The 26,371-nt window shown below is 46.4% G+C and overlaps 1 protein-coding gene across 2 annotated transcripts in view; it reads left to right on the top strand.

Moving 5' to 3' along the window:
• Positions 1 to 26,371, top strand: part of MBD5 (methyl-CpG binding domain protein 5) — a 501,160-nt gene that overhangs the window by 210,048 nt on the left and 264,741 nt on the right. For both annotated transcript variants that reach the window (XM_078681764.1, XM_078681763.1), the window contains exon 8: positions 18,628 to 19,833. In XM_078681764.1, the coding sequence (XP_078537890.1) occupies positions 18,628 to 19,833 (1,206 nt within the window). The remainder of the gene's footprint in view (positions 1 to 18,627; positions 19,834 to 26,371) is intronic.

The raw sequence follows: 26,371 nt of genomic DNA, 5'->3' as shown, positions 1-26,371 counted from the left end.
GAGAAAGTCGACGTCGAGACGAAAGTCGATGTCGAGAAGCCATCGGAGCTAGCCGTCGAGAAGCCTGTCTCCCTCTGTGGTCAGCATTTTTTCTTCAAAGAAGGCCGCCTGGGTTGTTTTTAGGTTAGCTTTGTAGGATCTGATGGCTGCTTTGTATTCAATTTTTTTGTTATTGGCCCAGTCCTTCCTCCATATGCGTTCAAGTTTTTTGCATTGTTTTTTCAAGTTGCGGAGTTCTGGGGTGAACCAAGGGGATTTGAAGGTTCCCTTTTTTTGGGTAGAATTTTTCTTGGCAGTCCTAGATCTAGTGGGTTTTCTATCCAAGTAGTGAATTGCTCGTCTGCTAAGACTGGGTCTGGTTCGAATGATGGGGCGGTGATTTCAAGTTTGCGTCTCCAGTCCTCAGGGACTAATTTTGACCATGGGTGTTCTGGGAAGCGGGCTGGTGGCCCGCGAGGGAGTTCAGTGTAGGTTTGCCAGTCGTATGGTACTAGGCAATGGTCTAACCAGGGGATGGGGAGGGGCTTACTCGTTTTTAATTCTGTGATGTTCAAAAAGATGGGGTCTAGTAAGTGGTCTTTTGCGTGTGTGGCAAGGTGGCTTTTCAGGAGAATGTGGTAGGAAGCTAGGTCAAGTGTTAAGTCTCCTGCCACTTTGTCTGAAGGGTCATCAAAGTGGAGGTTTAAATCTCCCAGTATTGTGAAGTTGGGAGTGGAGCAGGCCCATGCGATGATGGCTTCCATCAGGGAGATGCAGAACTGTCCATGTGCTCCTGGTGGGCGGTAGAGAAGAATGCCCGAGAGTGATTTTAAAGGGAAAAGTTGGATGGTGAAATGAGCATTTTCACAATCAAGAATCAGCGATCTAGTATGCGGCAGGAAAGGTGACTTTTGTACATGATTGCGATTCCACCGCCCTTCCCAGAAATTCTGTTGAGGCGTTGGATGAGGTATCCTGGGGGGGAGGGCTTGCACGATGTCTGGCTCTGAGCTTGGGGATAGCCAAGTTTCTGTTAGAAACAGAACATCTAGTTCTGTGACTTGGAGAAGCATATTAATTTCCATGGAGTGTTTGGGTAAGGACCTGCAGTTGAGCAGGGCCATACTGATTGAATGCTCGATAAGAGGTGGGATTATCTTTGTTGGTAGTGGTAAAGTGTAGGAGTAGTGAATGCAGTTGTTTTGTCGATCCTCCAGGGAGAATGAATGGAGGCATGAGGTGTTTGTGGCCTGTCTGAGTTGTATTAGTGTCTCACAAGTGTAAATGCTGGGAGCTGAGGGAAGGGGGGCAGCGATTCCTGGCCCTGGGCCCGGTCTGGCGATGACTGGCGCAGACGGGCTTGCCTTTGGCACGCCCGCTGCGCGCGTCCGCTGCGCGAACGGAATGGCATTTTTTTTATGGTAAAACTGGGTAGGACAACTAGGCTGCTAACCTGCGCCGCAAGCGAGGGGAAGTCGTAATCACTTCCGGGCCCGCCTTCCCTCCACAGCAACCTGACCACGTCAGTGGTGGACCGGGGAAGGGGGTGATTGACAAGGTGAGCGCTGTGTGACTAAAAAAGCAAATTTCTCTAATTAAAGGTGAAGGAGCGCAAGGTCTGCTGAGCAAAAGTGGGTTAAAATCAATGAGAGCCCTTTGCCACTCGCTCCAGCGATGTGGCAATTCGGTCCCTGTTACCTGAATGGCGAGTCTGCCGGCGCGTGTGAATGCTCAGGTTCTTGTACTAAGGGTGGGCAGAACAACTAGCCGGCTAACCTGCGCCGCAAGCGAGGGGAAGTTGTAATCACTTCCGGCCCGCCTTCCCTCCACAGCAATCTGACTACGTCAGTGGTGGACTGGGAAAGGGGGTTATTGACAAGGTGAGCGCTGTGTGACTAAAAAAGCAAATTTCTCTAATTAAAAGTGAAGGAGTGCAAGGTCTGCTGAGCAAAAGTGGGTTAAAATCAATGAGAGCCCTTTGCCACTCGCTCCAGCGATGTGGCAATTCGGTCTCTGTTACCTGAATGGAAAGTTTCTTTGAATATTTAATCATTTGTGCATCACCAAGAAAAGTGTCTTGATTTGTTTTGTTCCTGTTAAAATCTGTTTCCAGCACACTTCAGGATTTTTAAAAAAGTGCTTATTTATTCCTTTCCAAACGGCTGAATCCGACCAGTTCGTTTACGGGCATTTACATTTTGTTGTGTGGTGCACAAAAACAATATTTTGTAGACTTTCGTAGCACATTTCCTGTACTCCGGCAGTATCGTCAAAAATTAATTTTAAAAGCTCCTCTCACTTTGCTGTCGGAGAAAGAAAAGTGACACCATTCCCTCAGCCGTTTGTCAGAAGACATGACTTTTGACCTCAGTCTTTAAATCACTGGCACATGTGACGGGTTAAAAAAGAATTTAAAGGCATCTTTGTTTATTGCTCAGATTTTCCCGACCCACGAAAAAGTCGGGTTGTGACCCACCATTTGATAAATGCTGATAGGCGACTGGTAGAGTAGAGTAGGGAAAGATCTGGTTCAACCCTGTCAATCAAGCATTTAAAATGGAGTTTTTTCAGCTGCCAAAACACCTACATCAGGATATAAGTTTTATATATACATGGATGCATCATTGCTCTTTGTTCATATCACTATATTCCTTGGTGAACCACAGGAAAGTAAAAATTGAATTAGAAGCCCTCCGAAACGGTAAAGTCTAGAATTTACTTAATTCTCAATCTTTTAATTTCAAGAGACTAAGTAAATCACAAGTCCTTGTTTCTGGTGGAGCATAAATATATGTTCGAGGCATATGAGCTGCAGATTGCACACTATGCATAGATGGCCACCTAGTGTTGGGCCCAGATGTTTGCAGTTTGTTTTTGTTGTAGAAAGTCTTTGGAAGTCACGGGATAGGTGACTCCTCCTTTGGGTGATACTGCGCATGGGCATCGGCTCCATCCCCAGATTGTTTTTTTCCGCCACCGGGCTCGGATGTGGTTCCAGCGCTCCGTGTTGGAACCGATTACCGTCGGCACGCAATCCTCATCGACTTCAAGAAACTACTCTAGAAAGCGTTTTCCTGTCGACACTACTCTTCGAGACCAAGAACGTCCATTCCGGTTGTCGACTATGGCCTTAGGACCCAACTAGGCCTCGACTTCAGCTAATGGAAAGGACGCCATCTAAAAGGTGTCCTCAATGTGGGTCGAAGTTTCCCCACACCGACCTCCACGAGGTCTGTAACCTCTGCCTCTCTCCGGAGCACGAGGCCAAGGACTGTTCAGCCTGTGCCTCCTTACGCTCCAAAAAGACTATCCGGGACCGCAGAGCCAGACGAACAATGGCTCAAAGATCTTCAGCTTCGATTCCGGACGACATCTTCCATGAAGGCGCCGACGTCCCAGAAGAACACAATGTCGACAGCAATTCGGAGGAAGAGGATTCTGATGTCGAGGACGTAACTCCAGCGCAGCGGGTCGTAAGTAAGACCGTCGACCCCAGCCCTCCCTCGACACACACAAAAAAGGCTACGGTCACACCCTCGCCCTCGGGCTCTGGTGCACACCGAGACTCTACTTCCACGTCCCACCTTCGGGCTCGGCCAAGAAGTCAATAAGGCCTTCGGGCGACTCGGGCTCGAGTCGACCCCCACTCGGTGCCGACACACACTCACCGGCACCGAAAAAAACACCTGGTACCGCTCCGAAGCCATTGGCGCCGAAGCACTCGGTCCCCTCGGCACCCAAACCAACTTCGGAGCCGACGAAAGCTTCCGGCACCAAAAAAGCACCGAAGCACGCACCGGAGCCAAAAAAAGTATCGGACCCGAAAAAACACCCGAAACCGAAAAAGACCCTGGCTTCCCCCGTTAAAGATAAAAGGTCGAAACAAGCCGCTGCTGCGCCGAAACAGCCTTTCACGCCGAAAGGTCACACTCCAGAAAGAGACTTGTTTGCTCCGGACCCAAAGCAAAAGACTCTCATAAAGGATCCCAAAACTGGTTGATTGACATTATCAAAAAAACGACCAGCAGAGGCACCAGCACCATTACCGGCCCGAAGAAGAAAAAGGACATTGCTACCTCACCTATGCATGTACCTTCCCCGCCTCATGCACCCAATCTCCCCCCTTCCCCATATTTCACCACCTCTCTCCCCTACACCATCTAGCACACATGATGATAATGGGGACGACATATCAGATACAGTGGCGGATCCACAGGACCCATATTATCCTCCAGCCTCACCAGACCCATGGGAAGACTATACTACACCAGATGTCCCAAATGTACCACAAGATGACATATACCCCTCTAGGCCCTCACCACCAGAAGACACAATGGGGTTCAACCAATTACTGACTAAAGCAGCACAATACCATGGCGTAGACATATACTCCGATGCAATAGAGGAGGACTTCCTGCTAGACACAATTGACACCGCTCAAAGGTCTTCAGCAATTTTGCCTATGCTCAAAGACGTGGTTAAACATGCCTCTCAGGTCTTCAAAGACTCAGTCAGGACACGGGTTATAAACCCAAGGGTCGAGAAAAAGAATAAAGCTGCGCCATCTGACCCAGCATATATAAAGGGACCAGTTCCCCATGACTCTCTAGTTGTATCTAACGCACGTAAGAGAGCTAACTCTCAAACATCAGGAGAAGCTCCCCCACCAGACAAGGAATCTAAATTCCTTGATGCGTCGGGGAAAAGAACGGCCTTACAAGCGGCAAACATGTGGCGCATTGCTAACACGCAAGCCTTACTAGCACGCTATGATAGCGCACATTATGATAAGCTCGAGCAAATAATGCAACATCTTCCTGACAAATTTAAAGATAGAGCTAGTGAGCTAATTCAGGAGGGAAAAGTTATCACTAACACATCTATCCGCTGCGCGCTAGACGAAGCAGACACAGCCTCCAGAGCCGTCAACACTAGCGTCCTGCTACGCAGGCATGCTTGGCTACGTATATCTGGATTCAAGCCAGAGGTCCAAAGTGCAATACTCAATCAACCATTCGATGAGCAACACTTATTTGGACCAGAGGTTGATGTCTCCCTCAAAAAAATGAAAAAAGACACAGACAAGGCAAAATCTATGGGAGCCCTGCAGTCGCAGGCTCCCAGACGTTCATTTTGTCGCTCCACATATAGAGGTGCAAACCGAGGATATTCATCCGATACACCTTCCACAACATACAAAAGCCCCACTCAGTCTACCTACAGTAAGGGCTACCAAAGGGGAGGTTACCGCGGTAACAATAACAAAGGCAGAGGCAAGAATAACAACACACGATCTGCCTCCACCCCTACCCAATGACTCCCCTCACCTTCCCCCGCCCCATTCCACTCCTGTCGGGGGAAGGATACAGCAATACCTGTCAGCCTGGAAAGACATCACATCAGGTGGGTGCTTCAAATAATTCAGTCAGGTTACTGTCTAGAACTAACATCTACCCCCCCCCCCAAACATACCACCCAAACAGCGCCCAATGTCAAAAGAACATTTAACGCTGCTCAAACAAGAAGTACTTTCTCTCCTGCAGAAAAATGCAATAGAGATAGTTCCAAAACATCAAAGGAACAAAGGGGTATATTCCCTGTACTTCTTAATTCCAAAGAAGGATGGATCTCTAAGACCTATTCTAGACCTCAGACCTCTAAACGCTTACATACAATCAGATCATTTCCATATGGTCACACTTCAGCAAGTCCTTCCACTCCTGTTGCAGAACGACTTTCTTGTCACACTAGATCTCAAAGACGCCTACTTCCACATTCCAATTCACCAGGCGCACAGAAAGTATCTAAGATTTGTGCTAGAAGGACAGCACTACTGTGAGGTTGGCCTGGTAGGGGATGTTTCCAATTCTGGAACCACCTACTACCTGACCAAACAATCCCTTATGGTGTCTGGTTGTAAGTCAACCTTATTAGACAAGCTATCCTAGGGGTAGCATGGACTAAGCAGCCTAAAGGCTTAACTTAAGAGGTCGTGTTAAGCGAGCTGTTTTACCACATACAATCCTGTAATACCAAATGAAAGGACACCACACAAGTATATATTATAAAAATATATGTGTTTATTACTAAAAACAATCCCCAGTATTCTTTATGAATAAAGGGGCACAAGCGTTAAATCAAAAGCACTGTTTAAACATACAAGTTGCACAATTATGGATGAGGGCGGGTGGCCACTCAAACCATATACTAAACAAGTGGTATAAGAGAGGCCACTCGAACAGTGGTTAGGCCTAGGGCCTAGGGAATCGCTGGGAGCAGTCGGGACAAGCAATGCTGAAGTCGGGAATGGCCCTCGGGATTCGGGAGATGTGCGGGAAGCGCACGCATGCACCAATGTTAACCAATGGTGCGTAAAAGTCATAGAGTTAAAGTTTAAGGACACTTCCGCTGGACCTAGAGGAACAAAACTTAACACACAGACCCTAGAGGTGTGCACCAGTGTGGGAACACCGGCGGAGCAAAGTTACCTCACCCACAGGAAGTGGGTGCACAGGGTCGAAGTGGCGTCGGGTTTTGACACGCAGGCTCTTGGTGCTTGAAGCTGAAAGGGCTGCAGGCGGGTTAAAGATGAAGTGTCCGGTGGAGTCCAAGGGTGGACTCAAGTTGTAGAGTACCTGAAAGCAGAGGGGACAGAGTCTGGGTCACTCAGCAGTGACCAGGGTGGAACCAGGACGGAACCAGGCAATGTCGGGCGCAATCAGGTGGTCGTCGAGGAGCTTCTCTCCGCTGTCACGTGGGCTCTGGGGCATCTGCGACGTCCAGGAGCAGGTCACGATCTGTCCCACGCAGGCTCTCACCGTCGGTGCAGTCGGCTTCAAGTTTGGAGCAAACAAGCCTTGGCAAGAGCAATCCACGCGGGATCGGAAGATTGCTTCTCACTCGGACCAGGAAGGTCAGCGTCGGGGCTCCTTTTCAGGGGAGCTGGTGTGGATCTGGAGCAACCAGATTCACGAGTCTTCTTTGTAGTTTCGTCGGCACAGGGACCACTAGCCAGCTGGCAAGTGACCGGGCCAACGCGTTGAGCCAAATAGAGCCAAAGGGCCCCACGCAGCACTCGTCGAGTGTGGAGGGCTGAACTTCGGCTCAGGAGCAGCTCAAGGTGGGGGCTTCTCAAACCCCGGTGCACAGCTTCGAGGGTCACTCGTGGGCTGCACGGTCAGCGTCTCGTGGTCAATTCAAGATGGCGTGCCCCACGCTTCCGGTCGCCTCCACGGGTCTCAGCTTTGCAGGGACTGTGGATCGGGCTGTTGGAAGGCAGGCAGGCTTGATCTCGTCGATCTCAGTCGCTCGAGCTCCGGCGGGAACTGCGACTAAGTAGACGTCGAGGGCTGGATGGTGCCTGCTGCTGCAGGGTGGTCACTCCTTGACCACAAGGGAGATTCTTCGGGCTTCCACGTTGAGATGGAGGTCCAAGGGTCCAGAGTTTCGTTTCTAATGTTTCTTCCAGGAAATCTGATGTGCATTGGCACTGCTCCCACTCTTATTCCAATCTGGGGGGCGTGATTACCTGCTAGGTCCCCTCCTATGGGTGGGACCCAGGAAGTGGGTGGATACACCCCCTTCCTTTGATCCAGGCCGCCCTGGCACGAGGGCTGGAGTGCCCCAGAACCGGTTTGGCCGGATTATGCAAGGGGCAGCCTTGTGCGCCCCAGGCAGTGTCTGGTTTCTTTCAAACCTCCCTGCTACAATCCACTATCTCCTGTCTGGAGGGTGGTGACACCCTCCTGTGACAGGAAACCCTTTGTCCAGGCCCCATCTGCTGAGTTTCGGTCAACTGCAGGGGTCCAGACATTTGTCTGTGGCAGAGGCATCCATTTTGTGGATCTTAAGGTCTTTGGAGAAATTAACCGCATTTAGTTAAGGAACATGTCTTACCCCTCTAGAGGGGTGGAATGCCATCCCCGTCGCCAGAACTGGCGAGGGGATGGTATTCCAAATCGTATGACACCTTACACGACATGTTTTGATAAAGCCAAACCAAAGTTGCTATATAACCGCGAGGATTATAAGGCACTTAAGAGTATATGGTATGGCATTATCCTGAAACAGCTTAGGGAGTTGTTCCCGACAGCTGCAGACAGGCTCAGCTCATGCTAGAGCTCCATCTCACATGAAACCACGCACTCTGCCTCCAGGATTGATGAGGCCTTCCATAGGAGTGGCTCACAGGTTTACATGTGTCCAGATATAGGTTTAGATATAGGTATACTATATCTAAGCAAGGGGTGATTACACCACCTTACCCCAGCTGAGTGATCAGCCAGTTGTGTCAATTTAAGAACCAGCCAGGGGTGGCAAAAGATATGCTGCAGCCCCTGGTTGGCCTTGGTGGCCCCTATGCCCTGGGCACCTATAGTGCATTATACAGGGGCTGACAAGGAGTCCATTTCCAATTGTGGTATGTACCTAGGGTACATGGAATCCATTTTACAGAGAGAGCAGATGGCCTGGGGCCCTGATTAGCAGGGAACCAGGTCAACTAAGTCAAAAAACCAGCTAAACACAGGCAAAAAAATCTGGGGTAACCATAGTCAGGTAGCCACCTTCCTACATAACCCCCCCCCCCCAAACGAAAGGAGATAAGGCTATCCTTGGCCAGGCAAGCCTATATTGCCTGAGTGGCAATATAAGGAAGTACCTGCTCTAGCATGGGTACCCCCTGTCTCATGGTCCACTAAGCAGTCCCTCACCCTTTGGGTATTAGAGGGTCTCCACCATAGGGAATCACTACCTTGGGTGTGTTTATGCAAAGTTAAAGGCTGGTTTGGATATGGAGTATTGAAGTGAGGCTCTACTAAGTTAGGGCTTGGCTTCCTCCAATTATCTTCCACCATGTGTGCCTTTCTTTCTTTAACTGAGTTGCACTGTGCTCTCCGGGTCAACCTCTGGCTACCTAAAGCTGGAGGCTGGGTCCCTCTGTTTGGCTTGCTGGAGGGACAGTTCAGGTTTGGGCCCTTTGGGTCCCAGGTTTGGCTGTGCCCAACAGAATCCATCTGTGGGAGGTCCCTAACTGTTTTTAAGGGGGCTCCCTCAGGAGTTTTTAAAGTTTTCACCTTACTAGGGCTACTAGTTTTGGTGCCCCTAATCTGTTGATGGGGGTGCTTTATTTGACAGGGGGCCCTCTGGGTCTCACTGTCCTTCTTGTCCTCTGCAGCCCTGGGCTGGCTAAGGCAAGGGAGAGAGGGGCAGGTTACCTGCTCCAGACTGGGTCCCACCTGAGAAGGGTCCACTGACATCAGAGGTTCTGTCAGGCTAGGCCCAACCACCTCTGGGGCAGTTCCTTCATCAGGGGTAAGATCAGTTCCCTGAGGAGGCTGATCCTGTCCTAAAGTCTGGTGAGGGGGAGATTTCTCTTCCTCCTCCATGCTCTCAGTTTGTGTGGAGTTATCCATCATTTCAGGTTTCACAACACACATGTCAGTTTGAGTTTGGGCTGTGGCCATCACAGCCCCACCAACCTTTTCAGGAGGAGACTCAGTTTGGGTTTCTGCTGTTATCATAACAGCTTTGCTATTCTGTTCAGGAAGAGCTTTTGCTAAAGATGGGGCAGAGAGTTTCTCAGCCCTACCAACCTTTTCAGGAAGGACATCTTGAATTGGGGCTGTAGCCATTACAGCCCCACTAACCTTTCCATTGGAATTCACCATTCTAGAATGGGTTAACTGTTCAACCTCAGCCCAGGCTGAGATCTCCAAATCATTACCAAGTAGGCAGTCTACAGGCAAGTTTGGTGACACTGCCACTCTCTTTGGGCCAATGACACCTCCCCAGCTGAGACTTACTACTGCCATGGGATGATTTGTTTGGATTCCATCAATGTTTGTAACCTGGTATGTGGCACTGGGTAAAAGTTGCTTAGAGGGGACTATGCCATCAGCCACCATGGTGATACTAGCCCCTGTGTCTCTAAAAGCTTCAACTTTCAAACCATTGATGATGGGTTCTTGTCTATACTTGCTCAAAGTATTTGGGCAAGCAGAGAAGTTGGCAAACCCCATGCCAGTCTCATAAACAAGATCATTGGGTGATGGGGACCTGGATAGGCCAGGGTCCACCTGGGCTCCAACAGTAAACCCACCCAGATTCCTGGGTGTGCTTCCACTTCCTGGGGGATTACTGCTGACAGTAACAGGAGGTGTTGAAGCTGGCTTTGGAGGTATATTTTCTTTATTGTTATTCTTGGGACAACAGTTGTCTGTTTTGTAATGCCCAACCTGTTTACAGGCATAACAATAAGGCTTTTTCTCAGTTGAAGAAGTGTCTTGGGACCCACCCCCATTCTTGGAGTTTTGGGGCCCTGGGGAAGTCTTTTCTTTATTTTTATCCCCACCCTTATCTTGAGGCTTGGTAGACTCCTTCTTCTGGTTACTGTCCTGATTCTTAGGCCTAATCCTGGTTCTGACCCATTTGTCTGCCTTCTTTCCCAATTCTTGGGGAGAGGTCAGATCAGAGTCCACCAGGTGCTGGTGTAAGAGCTGGTTCTGACAATTACTTAGGATCTGTTCCCTCATAATCAAATTATACAATCCTGTAAAGTCATGTACTTTGCTGCCATGTAGCCAACCCTCCAGAGCCTTAGTAGCACAATCTACAAAATCAGTCCAGTCCTGAGTCTGTATCTTCTGGGTATCTCTGAACTTCAACCTGTACTGTTCAGTGGTTAAGCCAAACCCATCTATCAGAACACTCTTCAGGACTTAGTAATTGTTTGCATCCTCATGTCTAACAGTGAGGAGCTTATCTCTCCCTTTCTCTGAAAAGGAGTACCATAAGATTGCTGCCCACTGTTCCTCAGGAACCTGCTGTACCATGCAGGCTCTCTCAAGAGCAGTTATCCACTTGTGGATATCATCCCCTTCCTTGTAGGGGGGCACAATCTTTGTCAGGTTTCTACTATCATAGGACCTGGGTTTCTCTTTAGGAATATTGCTGCCACCAGTGACATCTAAGCCACTTAATTTCTGCTCTCTTGCCAAGGCAAGTTTAGCTTGAGCTAAGGTAAGTTTAGCTTGACTCAGGGCTACCTCCTCTCTCTCTATCTGGAGTCTGACAGCCCTCATCCTAGCCCTATGCTCAGCTTTCTGAGAAGCAGTCATGCCTCTCTCTGATTCTCTGGAGGCACTAGAAATATGAGAGTCCCCTGAGGGAGATCTCACTCTTCTGTTGCCTGGGAGAATCCCATGGTGGGTTCTGGGGAGGTGCTGGCCCTCTCCATTCCCCAGTAGGTCCAAGTTGGCCTGGCTAAGCCTGGCAACTGGAACCTGGCTACCCTGTTCCTGAACTTCTAAGTCCTCAACATCTGAGTCCTCATCTAAGTCATCATCATCCTCCTCTTCAGGGGGATCAGTTACAGGGGGGTTCTCTCCATTTCCTGTTTCTAGGGAAGCTTCCTTTGCCTTCTCTAAGTCATCCTGTTCTAGGATTTCTACCAGGATTTGGCAGGTGGGGCTTCTGCCCCTTTTTAACCCTCTTGCTTTGCACAAGGCAATCAAGTCTCTTCGGGTTAGTTTGTCATATCCAAAAGTTGCCTGGGTAGGGTCAACTGTCACAGGATTAGACCCTGAGGTTTTTCCTGTGTCAGACATGGTTACTAGTGAGGTATAAGTGGTGCACTTACCTACACTAAGTGTTTTCCTACTGTACCTTGCTAGTGAGTTGTAGTCAGGGTGTGCTAATCCCTTTTATCTACAACTACTAAGTTCAGTAGAACTTAATATGCTAAGCTTTTGATTTATATGTACCTAGAGGTACTTGATGTGATCTTTCAATTTGATATAAAGATTGCAATGGTAAAACAACAGCAAGCTCAAATCCGCACCGCTGCTCACCAATGTGAGAAGTTGGCCTGGTAGGGGATGTTTCCAATTCTGGAACCACCTACTACCTGACCAAACAATCCCTTATGGTGTCTGGTTGTAAGTCAACCTTATTAGACAAGCTATCCTAGGGGTAGCATGGACTAAGCAGCCTAAAGGCTTAACTTAAGAGGTCGTGTTAAGCGAGCTGTTTTACCACATACAATCCTGTAATACCAAATGAAAGGACACCACACAAGTATATATTATAAAAATATATGTGTTTATTACTAAAAACAATCCCCAGTATTCTTTATGAATAAAGGGGCACAAGCGTTAAATCAAAAGCACTGTTTAAACATACAAGTTGCACAATTATGGATGAGGGCGGGTGGCCACTCAAACCATATACTAAACAAGTGGTATAAGAGAGGCCACTCGAACAGTGGTTAGGCCTAGGGCCTAGGGAATCGCTGGGAGCAGTCGGGACAAGCAATGCTGAAGTCGGGAATGGCCCTCGGGATTCGGGAGATGTGCGGGAAGCGCACGCATGCACCAATGTTAACCAATGGTGCGTAAAAGTCATAGAGTTAAAGTTTAAGGACACTTCCGCTGGACCTAGAGGAACAAAACTTAACACACAGACCCTAGAGGTGTGCACCAGTGTGGGAACACCGGCGGAGCAAAGTTACCTCACCCACAGGAAGTGGGTGCACAGGGTCGAAGTGGCGTCGGGTTTTGACACGCAGGCTCTTGGTGCTTGAAGCTGAAAGGGCTGCAGGCGGGTTAAAGATGAAGTGTCCGGTGGAGTCCAAGGGTGGACTCAAGTTGTAGAGTACCTGAAAGCAGAGGGGACAGAGTCTGGGTCACTCAGCAGTGACCAGGGTGGAACCAGGACGGAACCAGGCAATGTCGGGCGCAATCAGGTGGTCGTCGAGGAGCTTCTCTCCGCTGTCACGTGGGCTCTGGGGCATCTGCGACGTCCAGGAGCAGGTCACGATCTGTCCCACGCAGGCTCTCACCGTCGGTGCAGTCGGCTTCAAGTTTGGAGCAAACAAGCCTTGGCAAGAGCAATCCACGCGGGATCGGAAGATTGCTTCTCACTCGGACCAGGAAGGTCAGCGTCGGGGCTCCTTTTCAGGGGAGCTGGTGTGGATCTGGAGCAACCAGATTCACGAGTCTTCTTTGTAGTTTCGTCGGCACAGGGACCACTAGCCAGCTGGCAAGTGACCGGGCCAACGCGTTGAGCCAAATAGAGCCAAAGGGCCCCACGCAGCACTCGTCGAGTGTGGAGGGCTGAACTTCGGCTCAGGAGCAGCTCAAGGTGGGGGCTTCTCAAACCCCGGTGCACAGCTTCGAGGGTCACTCGTGGGCTGCACGGTCAGCGTCTCGTGGTCAATTCAAGATGGCGTGCCCCACGCTTCCGGTCGCCTCCACGGGTCTCAGCTTTGCAGGGACTGTGGATCGGGCTGTTGGAAGGCAGGCAGGCTTGATCTCGTCGATCTCAGTCGCTCGAGCTCCGGCGGGAACTGCGACTAAGTAGACGTCGAGGGCTGGATGGTGCCTGCTGCTGCAGGGTGGTCCCTCCTTGACCACAAGGGAGATTCTTCGGGCTTCCACGTTGAGATGGAGGTCCAAGGGTCCAGAGTTTCGTTTCTAATGTTTCTTCCAGGAAATCTGATGTGCATTGGCACTGCTCCCACTCTTATTCCAATCTGGGGGGCGTGATTACCTGCTAGGTCCCCTCCTATGGGTGGGACCCAGGAAGTGGGTGGATACACCCCCTTCCTTTGATCCAGGCCGCCCTGGCACGAGGGCTGGAGTGCCCCAGAACCGGTTTGGCCGGATTATGCAAGGGGCAGCCTTGTGCGCCCCAGGCAGTGTCTGGTTTCTTTCAAACCTCCCTGCTACAATCCACTATCTCCTGTCTGGAGGGTGGTGACACCCTCCTGTGACAGGAAACCCTTTGTCCAGGCCCCATCTGCTGAGTTTCGGTCAACTGCAGGGGTCCAGACATTTGTCTGTGGCAGAGGCATCCATTTTGTGGATCTTAAGGTCTTTGGAGAAATTAACCGCATTTAGTTAAGGAACATGTCTTACCCCTCTAGAGGGGTGGAATGCCATCCCCGTCGCCAGAACTGGCGAGGGGATGGTATTCCAAATCGTATGACACCTTACACGACATGTTTTGATAAAGCCAAACCAAAGTTGCTATATAACCGCGAGGATTATAAGGCACTTAAGAGTATATGGTATGGCATTATCCTGAAACAGCTTAGGGAGTTGTTCCCGACAGCTGCAGACAGGCTCAGCTCATGCTAGAGCTCCATCTCACATGAAACCACGCACTCTGCCTCCAGGATTGATGAGGCCTTCCATAGGAGTGGCTCACAGGTTTACATGTGTCCAGATATAGGTTTAGATATAGGTATACTATATCTAAGCAAGGGGTGATTACACCACCTTACCCCAGCTGAGTGATCAGCCAGTTGTGTCAATTTAAGAACCAGCCAGGGGTGGCAAAAGATATGCTGCAGCCCCTGGTTGGCCTTGGTGGCCCCTATGCCCTGGGCACCTATAGTGCATTATACAGGGGCTGACAAGGAGTCCATTTCCAATTGTGGTATGTACCTAGGGTACATGGAATCCATTTTACAGAGAGAGCAGATGGCCTGGGGCCCTGATTAGCAGGGAACCAGGTCAACTAAGTCAAAAAACCAGCTAAACACAGGCAAAAAAATCTGGGGTAACCATAGTCAGGTAGCCACCTTCCTACAACTACCAATTCAAGGTACTCCCATTCGGAGTAACAACAGCGCCAAGAGTGTTCACCAAATGTCTAGCAGTGGTAGCAGCACACTTAAGAAGACAGCACATCCACGTCTTCCCATACCTAGACGACTGGCTCATAAAAGCACAATCGTACAACCAGTGTGTACAACACACTCACAATACAATGCTGTTACTCCACGACTTAGGCTTCACAGTAAATTACACCGAGTCACATCTGCTACCATCGCACACACAACAGTACCTAGGAGCCACAATCAATACTCAACTAGCACGAGCTTATCCCTCTCCAGCAAGGATAACAAGTGTGCAAAGGCTCCTAACAAAATTCAAATCACAACACTCGCTTCCAGCTAGAGTGTTTATGCAACTCATAGGCATGATGGCATCTTGCATATTCATAGTACCTCATGCAAGAGTGCAAATGCGTCCACTTCAAGAATGTCTAGCAAGTGAATGGAACCAGGCTCAAGGTCAGTTAACAGACCTAGTGTTGGTAGACAGTCGGACTCATCGCTCTGCAATGGTGGAATACAAAAAACATGTCAAAAGGCCGACTATTCCTAGAGCCAGTTCCACAAATCATACTAGCAGCAGACGCATCGCTCTCAGGCTGGGGAGCCCACCTACTGCATTACACCACGCAGGGAAGGTGGACACCAATGCAAAAACTACTCTACATCAACCATCTGGAGCTATTAGCTGTGTTCCTAGCTCTAAAAGCATTCCAAACACAAGTGGCAAACAAGACTGTCTTAGTCCGCACAGACAATATGACAGCCATGTATTACGTAAACAAACAGGGAGGGACACACTCTCTGCAGCTCTCTCAACTAGCTCAGCAGATATGGAGGTGGGCTATACCTCAGAACATCTTTTTTATAGCCCAGCATGTTCCAGGGGTTCAAAACACCATGGCAGATCTGCTAAGTCGGCAGACTCAGCAGATGCACGAGTGGGAACTTCATCCACAAGTTCTTCACCCGTTCTTTCAAATGTGGGGACAACCTCAAATAGACCTCTTCGCCACCCACGAAAACGCAAAATGCCCTCACTTCGCCGCCAGATACCCACACCCATTGGCCAAAAGAAATGCGATATGGATGAACTGGTCCGGACTATTTGCGTACGCTTTTCCTCCTCTACCAATGATTCCTTTACTAGTACGCAAAATGCAACACTCGTTGACGCTTATACTAGTAGCTCCAACGTGGGCCAGACAAGCATGGTACACCACACTGCTACAGCTATCTGTGGTACCACATCAAAAACTAAACCTACCTCCACATCTTTTGACTCAGAACCATGGAGAGATCAGACACCTGGACCCAGCTCCGCTCAACCTTGCGATCTGGCTCCTGAAGTCATAGAGTTTGGTTATCTTAACATTCATGCATTCTTGAGGGAGGTTATCAAGGAAGCAAGGCGTCCCACCACTAGAGCATGCTACGCTGCTAAGTGGAAACGTTTTGTAATATACTGTCAAAACAACAATATAAATCCACTAGATGTATCCATCCAACACATTATAGGCTATTTACTGCACCTTCAAAAGTGTAATTTAGCCTACACATCTATCAGGTTGCACCTAGCTGCCATTGCAGCTTACTTACAAAATAGACAGCATCTGTCTCTTTTTAGACTGCCAGCCATTAAAGCTTTTATGGAGGGTCTCAAAAGAATAATACCTCCAAGACTACTCCTTCACCTGTGTGGAACTTAAACATAGTGCTCACACGTCTCATGGGACCTCAATTAGAATCTTTACATAAATGCGAATTGCAATTTCTCACATGGAAAGTGGCTTTCCTAGTAGCCATTACTTTGTTAAGAAGAGTTAGTGAAATGCAAGCATTTACCATTCAAGAACCTTTTCTGCAAATGCACCACAATAAAGTTGTTCTTCGTTCAAACCCTAAATTCCTGCCAAAGGTAGTTTCTCCTTTCCATCTAAACCAGTCTGTGGAACTGCCAGTTTTCTTCTCGCAGCCACAAACAGTAGCAGAAAGAGCTCTGCACACCTTAGATGTCAAAAGAGCATTACTATATTACATAGAGAGAACACAAAGCTTTAGGAAAACAAAACAGCTTTTTGTATCCTTTTCACCACCGCATAAAGGCAACCCAATATCAAAATCTGGCATTGCCAGGTGGATTGTTAATTGTATCCAGATATGTTACCATAAAGCTAAGCGTACACTAACAATTCCTCCAAAAGCCCATTCTACAAGGAAAATAGGGGCTTCTATGGCATTCTTAGGGAACATTCCCTTGGAAGACATCTGCAAAGCAGCTACATGGTCTACACCGCACACATTCACAAAACACTATTGTGTAGATGTGCAAACAAAGCAACAAGCCACCGTAGGCCAAGCTGTACTTAAAACACTATTTCAAACAACTGCAACAGATACGGGTGGTCGCCACTAGTGTGGGTACTGCTATACAATCTATGCATAGTGTGCAATCTGCAGCTCATATGCCTCTAACGGAAAATGCTACTTACCAGTATGCATCTGTTCTTGGCATGTAGAGCTGCAGAGTTGCACACGCCCACCCGCCTCCACGGCTGCCTTTATCTGTTCCAGTATTATTCTCATTAGATACAAACACACATGGTCATCACTATCTCTTAGCTCCATCACTTCCCTAATGGCGAAAAACAATCTGGGGATGGAGCCGATGCCCATGCGCAGTATCACCCAAAGGATGAGTCTCCTATCCCGTGACTTCCAAAGACTTTCTACCACAAAAACAAACTGCAAACATCTGGGCCCAACACTAGGTGGCTATCTGTGCATAGTGTGCAACTCTGCAGCTTTACATGCCAAGAACAGATGCATACTGGTAAGTAGCCTTTTCCTTATTGGAATTAATTTTAAAATTATGCGGCAACTCAATCTTCAGAATTTAAAAGTAAAGAGACATTCTTGGTAGTTTAATTGTATTTATTTTTAGCTTAGATTTTATGAACACTGCCATACTTTCTAACGGTCTCTATTGCCAATGCAAATAAACAGCAGGAATTACCCTGGAATAAAATCCCTGTAAGTCCCTTTTCTTCTCGTCACCTGTATCTGGACAAAAAAATAAAATGTTGGGAACTTAAAGGTTCACCACATCATTGTTCCTAAGTCCCCTTAAATATGCCACATTCTATGATGCTATTACAAAAACAAGATATCTTTATCTATTCACATTTCCTTTAACTGGAGGCTGATTGCCAGTTCCTCAAAGCCAGGCAATACTCCTCATCTCTTATGTCTGGCTAACGCATTCTCATGATTTCCTGTTCAACCATCTAAAGTGGAGTTGATGTGTCCGGATGTAAACAGTTTTCTTACATTATGTGAGTGACTGTGAATCTGAAGCATCTTCCCACAAAACATGTTACCGGTTGATTGTTATTTTTTGCTAGGAGTTTACATTTTTGTTTGGTTGGACTGATTTGTGGATTTACCCCTTTTGTAATGGCCTACGCAAGCTAAATAATTTGAAATACTACTTTCAGTTCATAGTAATAGTCCTCTTATGGGTTTACTAGGGTATGCCTAACCAGTTCTATTCAATTCTTTGCATTTTTTCACACCTTGCAAATCAGCTATACACTGAGGATTGCTGGCAGTGATTGACCCACAATGCATTCTAAACCGGTTTGTTCCATTTTCACTTCCCCATTCTTATTGATGTGAATCCAGCTAGCGGAGATGCCTTATACTGTCAGAGCTCTGTGGAGTTGGGTATGATGGAGGAGTACAGTCTGGTTCAGCCATGTGAGGGTACCACATGTAAAACTGTTAGTGATTAGTAAATGTTGATTTCTCCCAAATTTTAAACCATTATATTTGTTATGTTTAAAACCACAGAGAAGCATTGTTACTTTTATTATGTGTCAGTTTGTGTTTTATTAAATTTTGTTTCTTTAATAGTCAATGGAGTTTTTGGAATATATTTACCATTAGATTGTATTCTCATATTGTATTCCAAAGTGTAGCGTTAAATAGTTAAGCAGAACTTATTTTACCATTATGTTTATCCTCAGGTGAGAATGCAGGAAGATCATTCTTTTTTAAATAAACAAATGAGCTCTCAGAGAGGGATGGCACCCCATCCTGAGAACTCCAGTGCTGTTCTCCCTCCTTTTCAAAATCCCTTATGTAATATGCAACAAAGAGTTGAACAAAGTCAAGGACCGCATTCAAAACATAGCCTTGGTGGCGCTGGTCAGAGTGATGCATCAGTCGATGCTATCTACAAAGCAGTTGTAGATGCTGCAAGTAAAGGAATGCAAGTAGTAATCACCACAGCAGTCAGCAGTACAACACAAATGAGCCCCATTCCAGCTCTGAGTGCAATGAGTGCCTTCACTGCATCAATCGGGGATCCATTAAATCTTTCGAGTGCTGTTAGCGCTGTAATCCATGGAAGGAACATGGTCTCTGATCATGACGGCAGAGTAAGAAATGCAAGAGCAACACGAATGCGGACTAATTCCGAGCATGTCAGACTTTCTGAGGAAATGGATGGGTATGAGTATTTCAAATCTACAAGTTGCAACACACTCAAAAATCAGTGGGATGGGGAACAAAGCCCTGGGGGGGATGTAAACCGATGGAAATGTGAAGAGTTTTTGGATCATTCACACCCAGTCTTCAGCAGCCCTTGTCAAGCAAGACCGAACAATGCCTCCATGTTGCCTTTATTTAGAAGGGAACAACATCCGATATTATTACCACCAAGAGACTGTCAAAATGAAAAACTGATGGAGGAGAATTTTAGGTTTAATCATTATAAAAGGACTATGATCAGTTTTAAGGAGAGGCTTGAGAACACAGTGGAAAGGTGTGCGCATATTAACGGAAATCAGCATCAGGTTGGCAGAGGTTTTGGTGAAATACTGGGCATTCCCAATCAAGACTTGGGTATGGAAGAACAATCTCCAAGTTCATCAAATAGCTTAGAAAGTACTTTTGTGAAAGACTATATCCATTATAATGGAGACTTTCATGCTAAACGTATTAATGGTTGTGCACCTAGCCCTTCGGACACTAAAAGCTTGAGTAGTGAAGATGACCTGAGGATTCCAGACTCCCCTTCTTCAAACGAGTTGCCACATTACAGGCCTAGGATGTTTAATGTTGGTGACTTTGTCTGGGGCCAAATCAAAGGACTAACTACATGGCCTGGCAAACTAGTGAGAGAAGAAGAAGTACATAATTCCTGTCACCAAAACTCTCAGGATGGGAAGGTATGTCAGTTTGATTTTTGTACTTTCTATTTGTTTCATTACAAAACTTGCTGAAGTATTAGACAGTTTAATTAGTGAGCTCTGATATTTGTATGAAGTACTATGCAGTCGTGTTTTTTAGTGTCTACACATCTAAACACCAATCATCATAAAAATGGGCTTGTGTAACATTGCTTAAGATTAGTGGTAGTTTATAAACAAGATTTTATAGATAAGATTTTTAGTGTGTGAAGTAAGTGATCACAGCAAGAACATATTCACTTGTTTTTCATTAAAGGATCTTTTTTTAAATAATTTAACAAATGTAGCAGTATAGTCCTGTGGGTTTCTGATACATCTCACTTCTTCCACAATTCAGGTAAACTACCACCAATACCAAAGATAGACCAAAACGTCTGTTACAGAATGGGCCAGGGCATGTGGCTTTTTGAATAAGGTCACTTTTTGCCTTTGCATTAGAGGCTTGTATTGAAAGATAATTTAACATACTTGAAGAATACCGTGTGCCTAAAGGTAACACATGTTTATTGGCCTCTAGAAGATCGGACACTGCTCTGATCATACCCTTAGGTCCAAACACTCTGGGACCAAATTTTATTACCATAAGTTGATCATGCAAAATAGAGCTTGAAAAGTCTCCTGCAATGGAGCTGTTAAGCCTGCATTCATTGGAAATGATCCATACTCTTCTTGGCAAACCCATGGCAGATTTTTCTAAATTGAATGATCTCTGAGGTATACTATGCTAATTTTGTGAAGAATGCCAATCTAATGACATCCAGTGCTATGCTTGATGAAAACCAATGTCTTAGGCTATGGTAAGTGTTCAGGGCAATATATCAAAGTTCCCCCATTTCTAACTCTCTAAGAACCTTTTTTAGAGTTCGCTGGATAGGATACTTTGTCAAAACATAGCAGTTATATTGTCCGCTGTATTACAAGTGCTATAGACTGTGACACACTTGTAATAGGATGGATAGCATATCGGCCCAATGTACTAAACACTGGTAGCAATTTGCAATCAGTATTTTTGCTACTAGTGTGGTCTTTTGGGAACGAACCTTTATATTAATAGGTCAGTTTGCAAAAAGGTGAATCCTAGTTGGTTGCAATTCGACCTATCTCATAAATATTAATGAGGTATGTCACAAATTTCAACCTACTATGATAGGCTGCCATTCCTGGGATGGTGGCCTGCTGGTGTCTGCAGACTATCATGTCTGATTGCTTTTTAATAAAGCAGACTTTGGTGTGTCAGTAAAATATCAATGTTGCAAATACAACATGCCTCCTCCAAATACAGAATCCTTACAGTATCCATTTCTAAACACATTTAACGATTATCTCCTTCCCTGTGTTTAAGAAGGATAGGGCAAGAGATCCTGATACCCCTGTTTGAGTATTTCTGATGGCTACTTATTCCTGCAGATTATTCACTGTGTGAATATCCACAGCATCAGACTTGATGATGAAACATTTCTCGCAGCTCTCTAATGCTGCTAGGTAGGTGGTACCACACAACTCTATTCAATTCCTTGTCCACTTCAGAACTAATGACAATGGCTTACATAATACACCACTTGGCAATCTTGCTTCAGATCCTGCTATTTTTGTGAATTAAGATGCTGGTCTTGGATGTTTTACAAACTATTTTCTCAGCAATCTAGGTCAAATGTCACCACCTAAAGTGTCATAGTTTAACAATCTCAAATCAATCACCTAAAGTGTCATGTCAACAATCTCAAAAATAGTGGATGTCCCGGTTTGATCCCCATGACATCTGCATTTTGTGCCTGGACCCAGATAAACTTCCTCTTACCTGTGACTCCGGCTTCTTCTTGTATTGAAGACCATCTTTTGCTGCAGGGATTCTGCTCATGAGCAGAACTATGCTTGAGCTCATATAGCATCAGTAGATGGGGACTGAGTCACCATACTACCTCAGTACCATGAGCTTGAGTCCGACTAGCTATAATGTCTTCCTTGCCCTTCTACTCGTATCCAGAGAGACAAGTGAATTGACACCCCAGAACACAACACTCTCGACCCTCTCAGTGCTCACGGTAACAGGACATCCCTTTTCGCTCATACACTCGTACGTATCCACAATAGGATGACAGAGCTACGAAGAACATTTAAAATGTTTATTTAAATTGCCCCAGTATTGGAACTTTCATAGATTCCCATGCTTTTGTATCATTCCCCGTCGTCGGAATGGGAGGCTCAGTAACAAAAATAACAAAGCAGTAGGTACAAAAGAGAAAGAAAAAGGCCTAGGCCTCATTCCCTTTTGTAGCATATCCTCCTCTTTGTGTAAAAGAGACCAAACTAGGCATCAGCCAATCAGAAGAGCCTCACCCCTTAGAACCCTCCTGAAGGAATCTCAGAGCCTCAGATTTTCTACCGCACGTTGTGCTAGGGAGTCACCTTTGAGCTCTGTTCAGCATCTACTCTTCAGAAGTTTTTCTTCAGGAGGGGCGTGGTTTGGACGCCGAGGGAGATGGCGGCTCTCTAAGTCTCTCCGCCCGTGCCGAAGGACTTGACTGGATCTGGAGCGCAAATTTATTCCAGCGCTGACAACTACAGAAAAATCGGGCAGCGGAATGTAAGCGGAGCACACAGAGCGCTCAGCTGACGAGCTGCGTGAAGGAAAAGTCCGATTTTGTCGGACTCGAAGCTCCGCTCCGGGTGCTGCCGCGCTCTGGTGAAGGAAGGCGGGAGGAAGGCTACGTGACCAGCCCAGCAGCCCACCGAGGACGCCAGCAGACGGGAACCGAGGCTCCTGCTCGATATGGGAGCAGGTTATTAAAATTCCGGCGGCACACCGGACTATGAAGAGTGCAAAAGAGTAACCGGAGAAGAAGAACCGTGAGTAGATTGGACGCTTGGGGGCACAGTAAACAGCAAACAGCTCGAGCACAGCCACCGCTCACACCCTCATAAAATGGCGGCATAACGCATTTTTAAGGAACTGCAGGTCCACAAACAGACTCTGCCCATTTGCTTGCAGCGTTTATGATGGGAAAAACATGCAAAATGAATGAGATTAAAAACAACTGAATATTTAAACCAGTAACTCAGAATAAGCGGGAAGGTACCTTTGGTGATGTTTTTGACCCCTGAGGATCTATAGTGTGTGATCCTGTGTGTAAAGACTGACCATGAACCCATGACCATGATCCCAAATCAAAGTAATTGCTTTTGATACTGCTTTTGATCTGCCTTGGATACTGCTAAGACATCTGGCCTGCCACATTTTTATATGCTGTAGTGGCTGAGTGCTGGCTCAACGTGAAGAAGTGATTAACTGATGTCTTGCAATGGGCAAAAGTTAGGAGCTACCACGGAGTGATAATAACTGGCAAAAGTCTGTAAAAAAGGTAGTGTCTGAATATATGCTTGGAGATTGCACCCACTGCAATGCGAATAAGTGCGAGTCCCATTCATCGCATATTACCTATTTAACGTGTGTGGTCGATCCCAAAATGGCGACGCAAGCTTTCACCCTGAGATGAGGAATTGCGCCCTCAGCACAGCGACTGAGCTAATCATATAATAGATCAGTTAAGTGATTGCCGGCTCCTGGGTGTCTCGACTTTTTGAGTGGTCATCTGGAAGTACAAATAAGATAAATAGGGACAATTACCGGAGACTGGAAAGGAAGTGCGCCACAGCGATCAGGCACGAATCAGGGGAACCACTATCCACTGTTCACGATCAGTCGGTCTATACCACGAATGAACATGTCTGACAAAGAGATTGCAAAAGGCCTGAAGAGGCTTAAGTCTGATCTGGCGTCACCTGGCAAGGGGAAGAAGGATAACCCGGATCCGATAGATTTAATACTTAGCAGACTTGATGAAGTCAGAGATCTGGCGAAAGCAACAAAGGAAGAGGTGGCAGCAATCAGACAAGATAACCGCGACACCAATGCGAAACTTTTAGAGGCGGAAACGAGGATTAGCAAACTTGAGGATATGGAAGTTAAGACCTGCAACGCAGTTAAACGCTTGTGCATAGCAGCAGATCAAACAACACGGAAACTGGCTGAATTGGAGGACCGGAATCGAAGGGGGAATCTGCGCATTTTTGGCATTCCGGAAGGTTCAGAGGATCAACTGGGGAACTGCGTAGCTTTTCTTGAATCCTGGTTTACCCAAGCTACAAACATGACGTTTCTACACCCACTAGAATTTGACAGAGCCCATAGAGTCCCGGCCAGGATCTCCAAGGATCAAAAGGGTCCCAGAGCTATTGTTTGTAAACCGCTCCGGTACCAGCATGTAGAACAGATTCTTGCCTTCATGCGGAAAAACAATCACATCCTGTGGAAATCTGCTAAGGTCTATATATCTCAAGACTATAGTAAGGAAACGGTGGACGTCAGGAAGGCATTCTTGGCGCTTAGACCGCAGTTGAAGAAAAGGGGTTTCCAATATGGATTCGTTGGTCCGGCAAGGTATCGAGTGATTATTCAAGGCACTCCACACATTTTTTCGGATCCATTGAAATTGAAACGTATGTTGGATGGCCCAGATGACTTGGACATGGAGACGAACAATCCTGGAAGCTCCGCTGATCAGGCTTCAGCTTCAGGCTATAAATGAAGGGCACCCTACTAAACGCACTTTCCAATGGTTTTCCATTCCTGGTTATTAAACGGAACAGAGAATTTGTTCAGTCTGTTATGTAACAAGAATATGGTACTTTTGATAGTCCGGATTAAGACCTATGAGTCAGAGTTCATGTTTCCATATATGTCTCCATATAGTTCACATTTCTCAGTATACTTTGAGGGCCTAGGTTAAGGCCCAGGTTTAAAGCGTTTAAAGCGTTTAAAGCGTTAACTATAGCACTTCAGTGTGAAACTATGGTATTCATGTCTGCACATTGACATTCTTCTACCTTGAGCTGTTTAATACGTTTAATGCATTTTTCGCATGCCTGTTTACATGACTTTATACCTTTATCAGCTGGTAATGTTGGGGGTTCTGTTACTCATTCAACGAAGGTAATACCTTGTTTTGCTTGTCTTTTATCCTGCAGTTTTTGAATTCTTTAATACAGGCAAGGTCGCTAGATACATGGCTTATTATAGCTGTGATAGTTAACAACGACTCACGAGTTTTTGCAGTAAATGTTAAGTCTTGTTTGCTCCAGATTAAAATTAATATGGATATGTTTTTTGGCGCGGGGAGGCTGCACCGTACTCTCTCTCCAATCGCCATGCCTACTGAATACAGGTGGGGTGGGGAGGGTGGAGGGTTGAGGGGATTGGGGGGTTGGGTATGTGTTACATGTCTTTTATGTTTGATTCTTCTTCTTCTTGCTTGCATTTTCACTATTGCGATGACACTTGATGGTGGTGTGGGTTATAGACTCTATGCTCACTCATATGTCGTTTCTAAGTCTCGGAGAGATGAAAGATTAACATTTTGTAGTTGGTCAAGTGAGGTGACTGTCTCTCTCTGGATGAAACACTGTTTACCTGTTCACAAATAATACTGTGAATACTCCGATGGGGGTATGTAATATGGACAAAATGAAGATATTGTCACTCAATGTTAAAGGTTTGAACCATCCTATCAAAAGACAAAAAATCTTAGACTATGTGCGTAGGTTAAAAGGTGATATTGTATTGCTACAAGAGACAAAGCTGGAAGCTAAGCTGTTTTTTCACATGCGGAATAAGTTTTACAGCGAGGTTGTGGGTGCAGAATCTGTACACAAGAAGAATGGGGTGTTGATCCTTGTTGCGAAGAAATCAAAGGTGGAGGTTTTATCTTCTGAGGCTAGTTTAGATGGGAGGTGGGTTACGGCCAAACTAAGTAAGGATAATACGGAGTTTTATGTTACGAACATATATGCTCCTAACATCAGTGACCTCAAGTTTTGGGAGGAGTTAAATAAACATATGGAAAATATCCCAGATAGTGCTGTTCACATAGTAGGTGGTGACTTTAATCTTCCCAAGGACGCAACTCTAGATAGGGACTCCCACTGCCCTTTCAAACCAAACAAATCTCACAGAGCCTTCAATAATCTGTGTGAACGCTTTCATTTAGTGGATGCTTGGAGGCTCCAGAACCCTACAGGGAGAGATTATACTTTTTATTCTACACCACACGACTCGTACTCCAGGATTGACTACATCCTTATAACACAGAACGGGGTACCCAGAATAGAATCTACCACCATAGAACCTCGTGTGATGTCGGATCATTCTTGTATATCCCTGTCCATTGCAAATGCCAAATCATCTCCTCGTCAGACGTCTTGGCGCCTGAATGACGAGATTTTAAGCGATGCTCAACACAGATCCACAATACAAGCTGCCATTGAATCTTATCTGCAAATCAATAGAGAAGGGGACACATCTGATCTTATTAGATGGGATGCCATGAAAAGTACAATACGGGGAGTTTGTATCAAGATTAGGGCTGCCATGAATAAAAATTATAACGCGAAATTAGAATCCCTTGAAAGTGAAATTGGAGATCTTGAAAGTAAGCATCTGAGGCTAAGAGACGATATGACC

This window comes from Lissotriton helveticus, chromosome 3_1 (assembly GCF_964261635.1).
Source record: "Lissotriton helveticus chromosome 3_1, aLisHel1.1, whole genome shotgun sequence".
Classification (NCBI taxonomy): Eukaryota; Metazoa; Chordata; class Amphibia; order Caudata; family Salamandridae; genus Lissotriton; species Lissotriton helveticus.
Note: the sequence above shows the minus strand (reverse complement) of the source record. Positions and strands in the feature narration are given on the sequence as shown.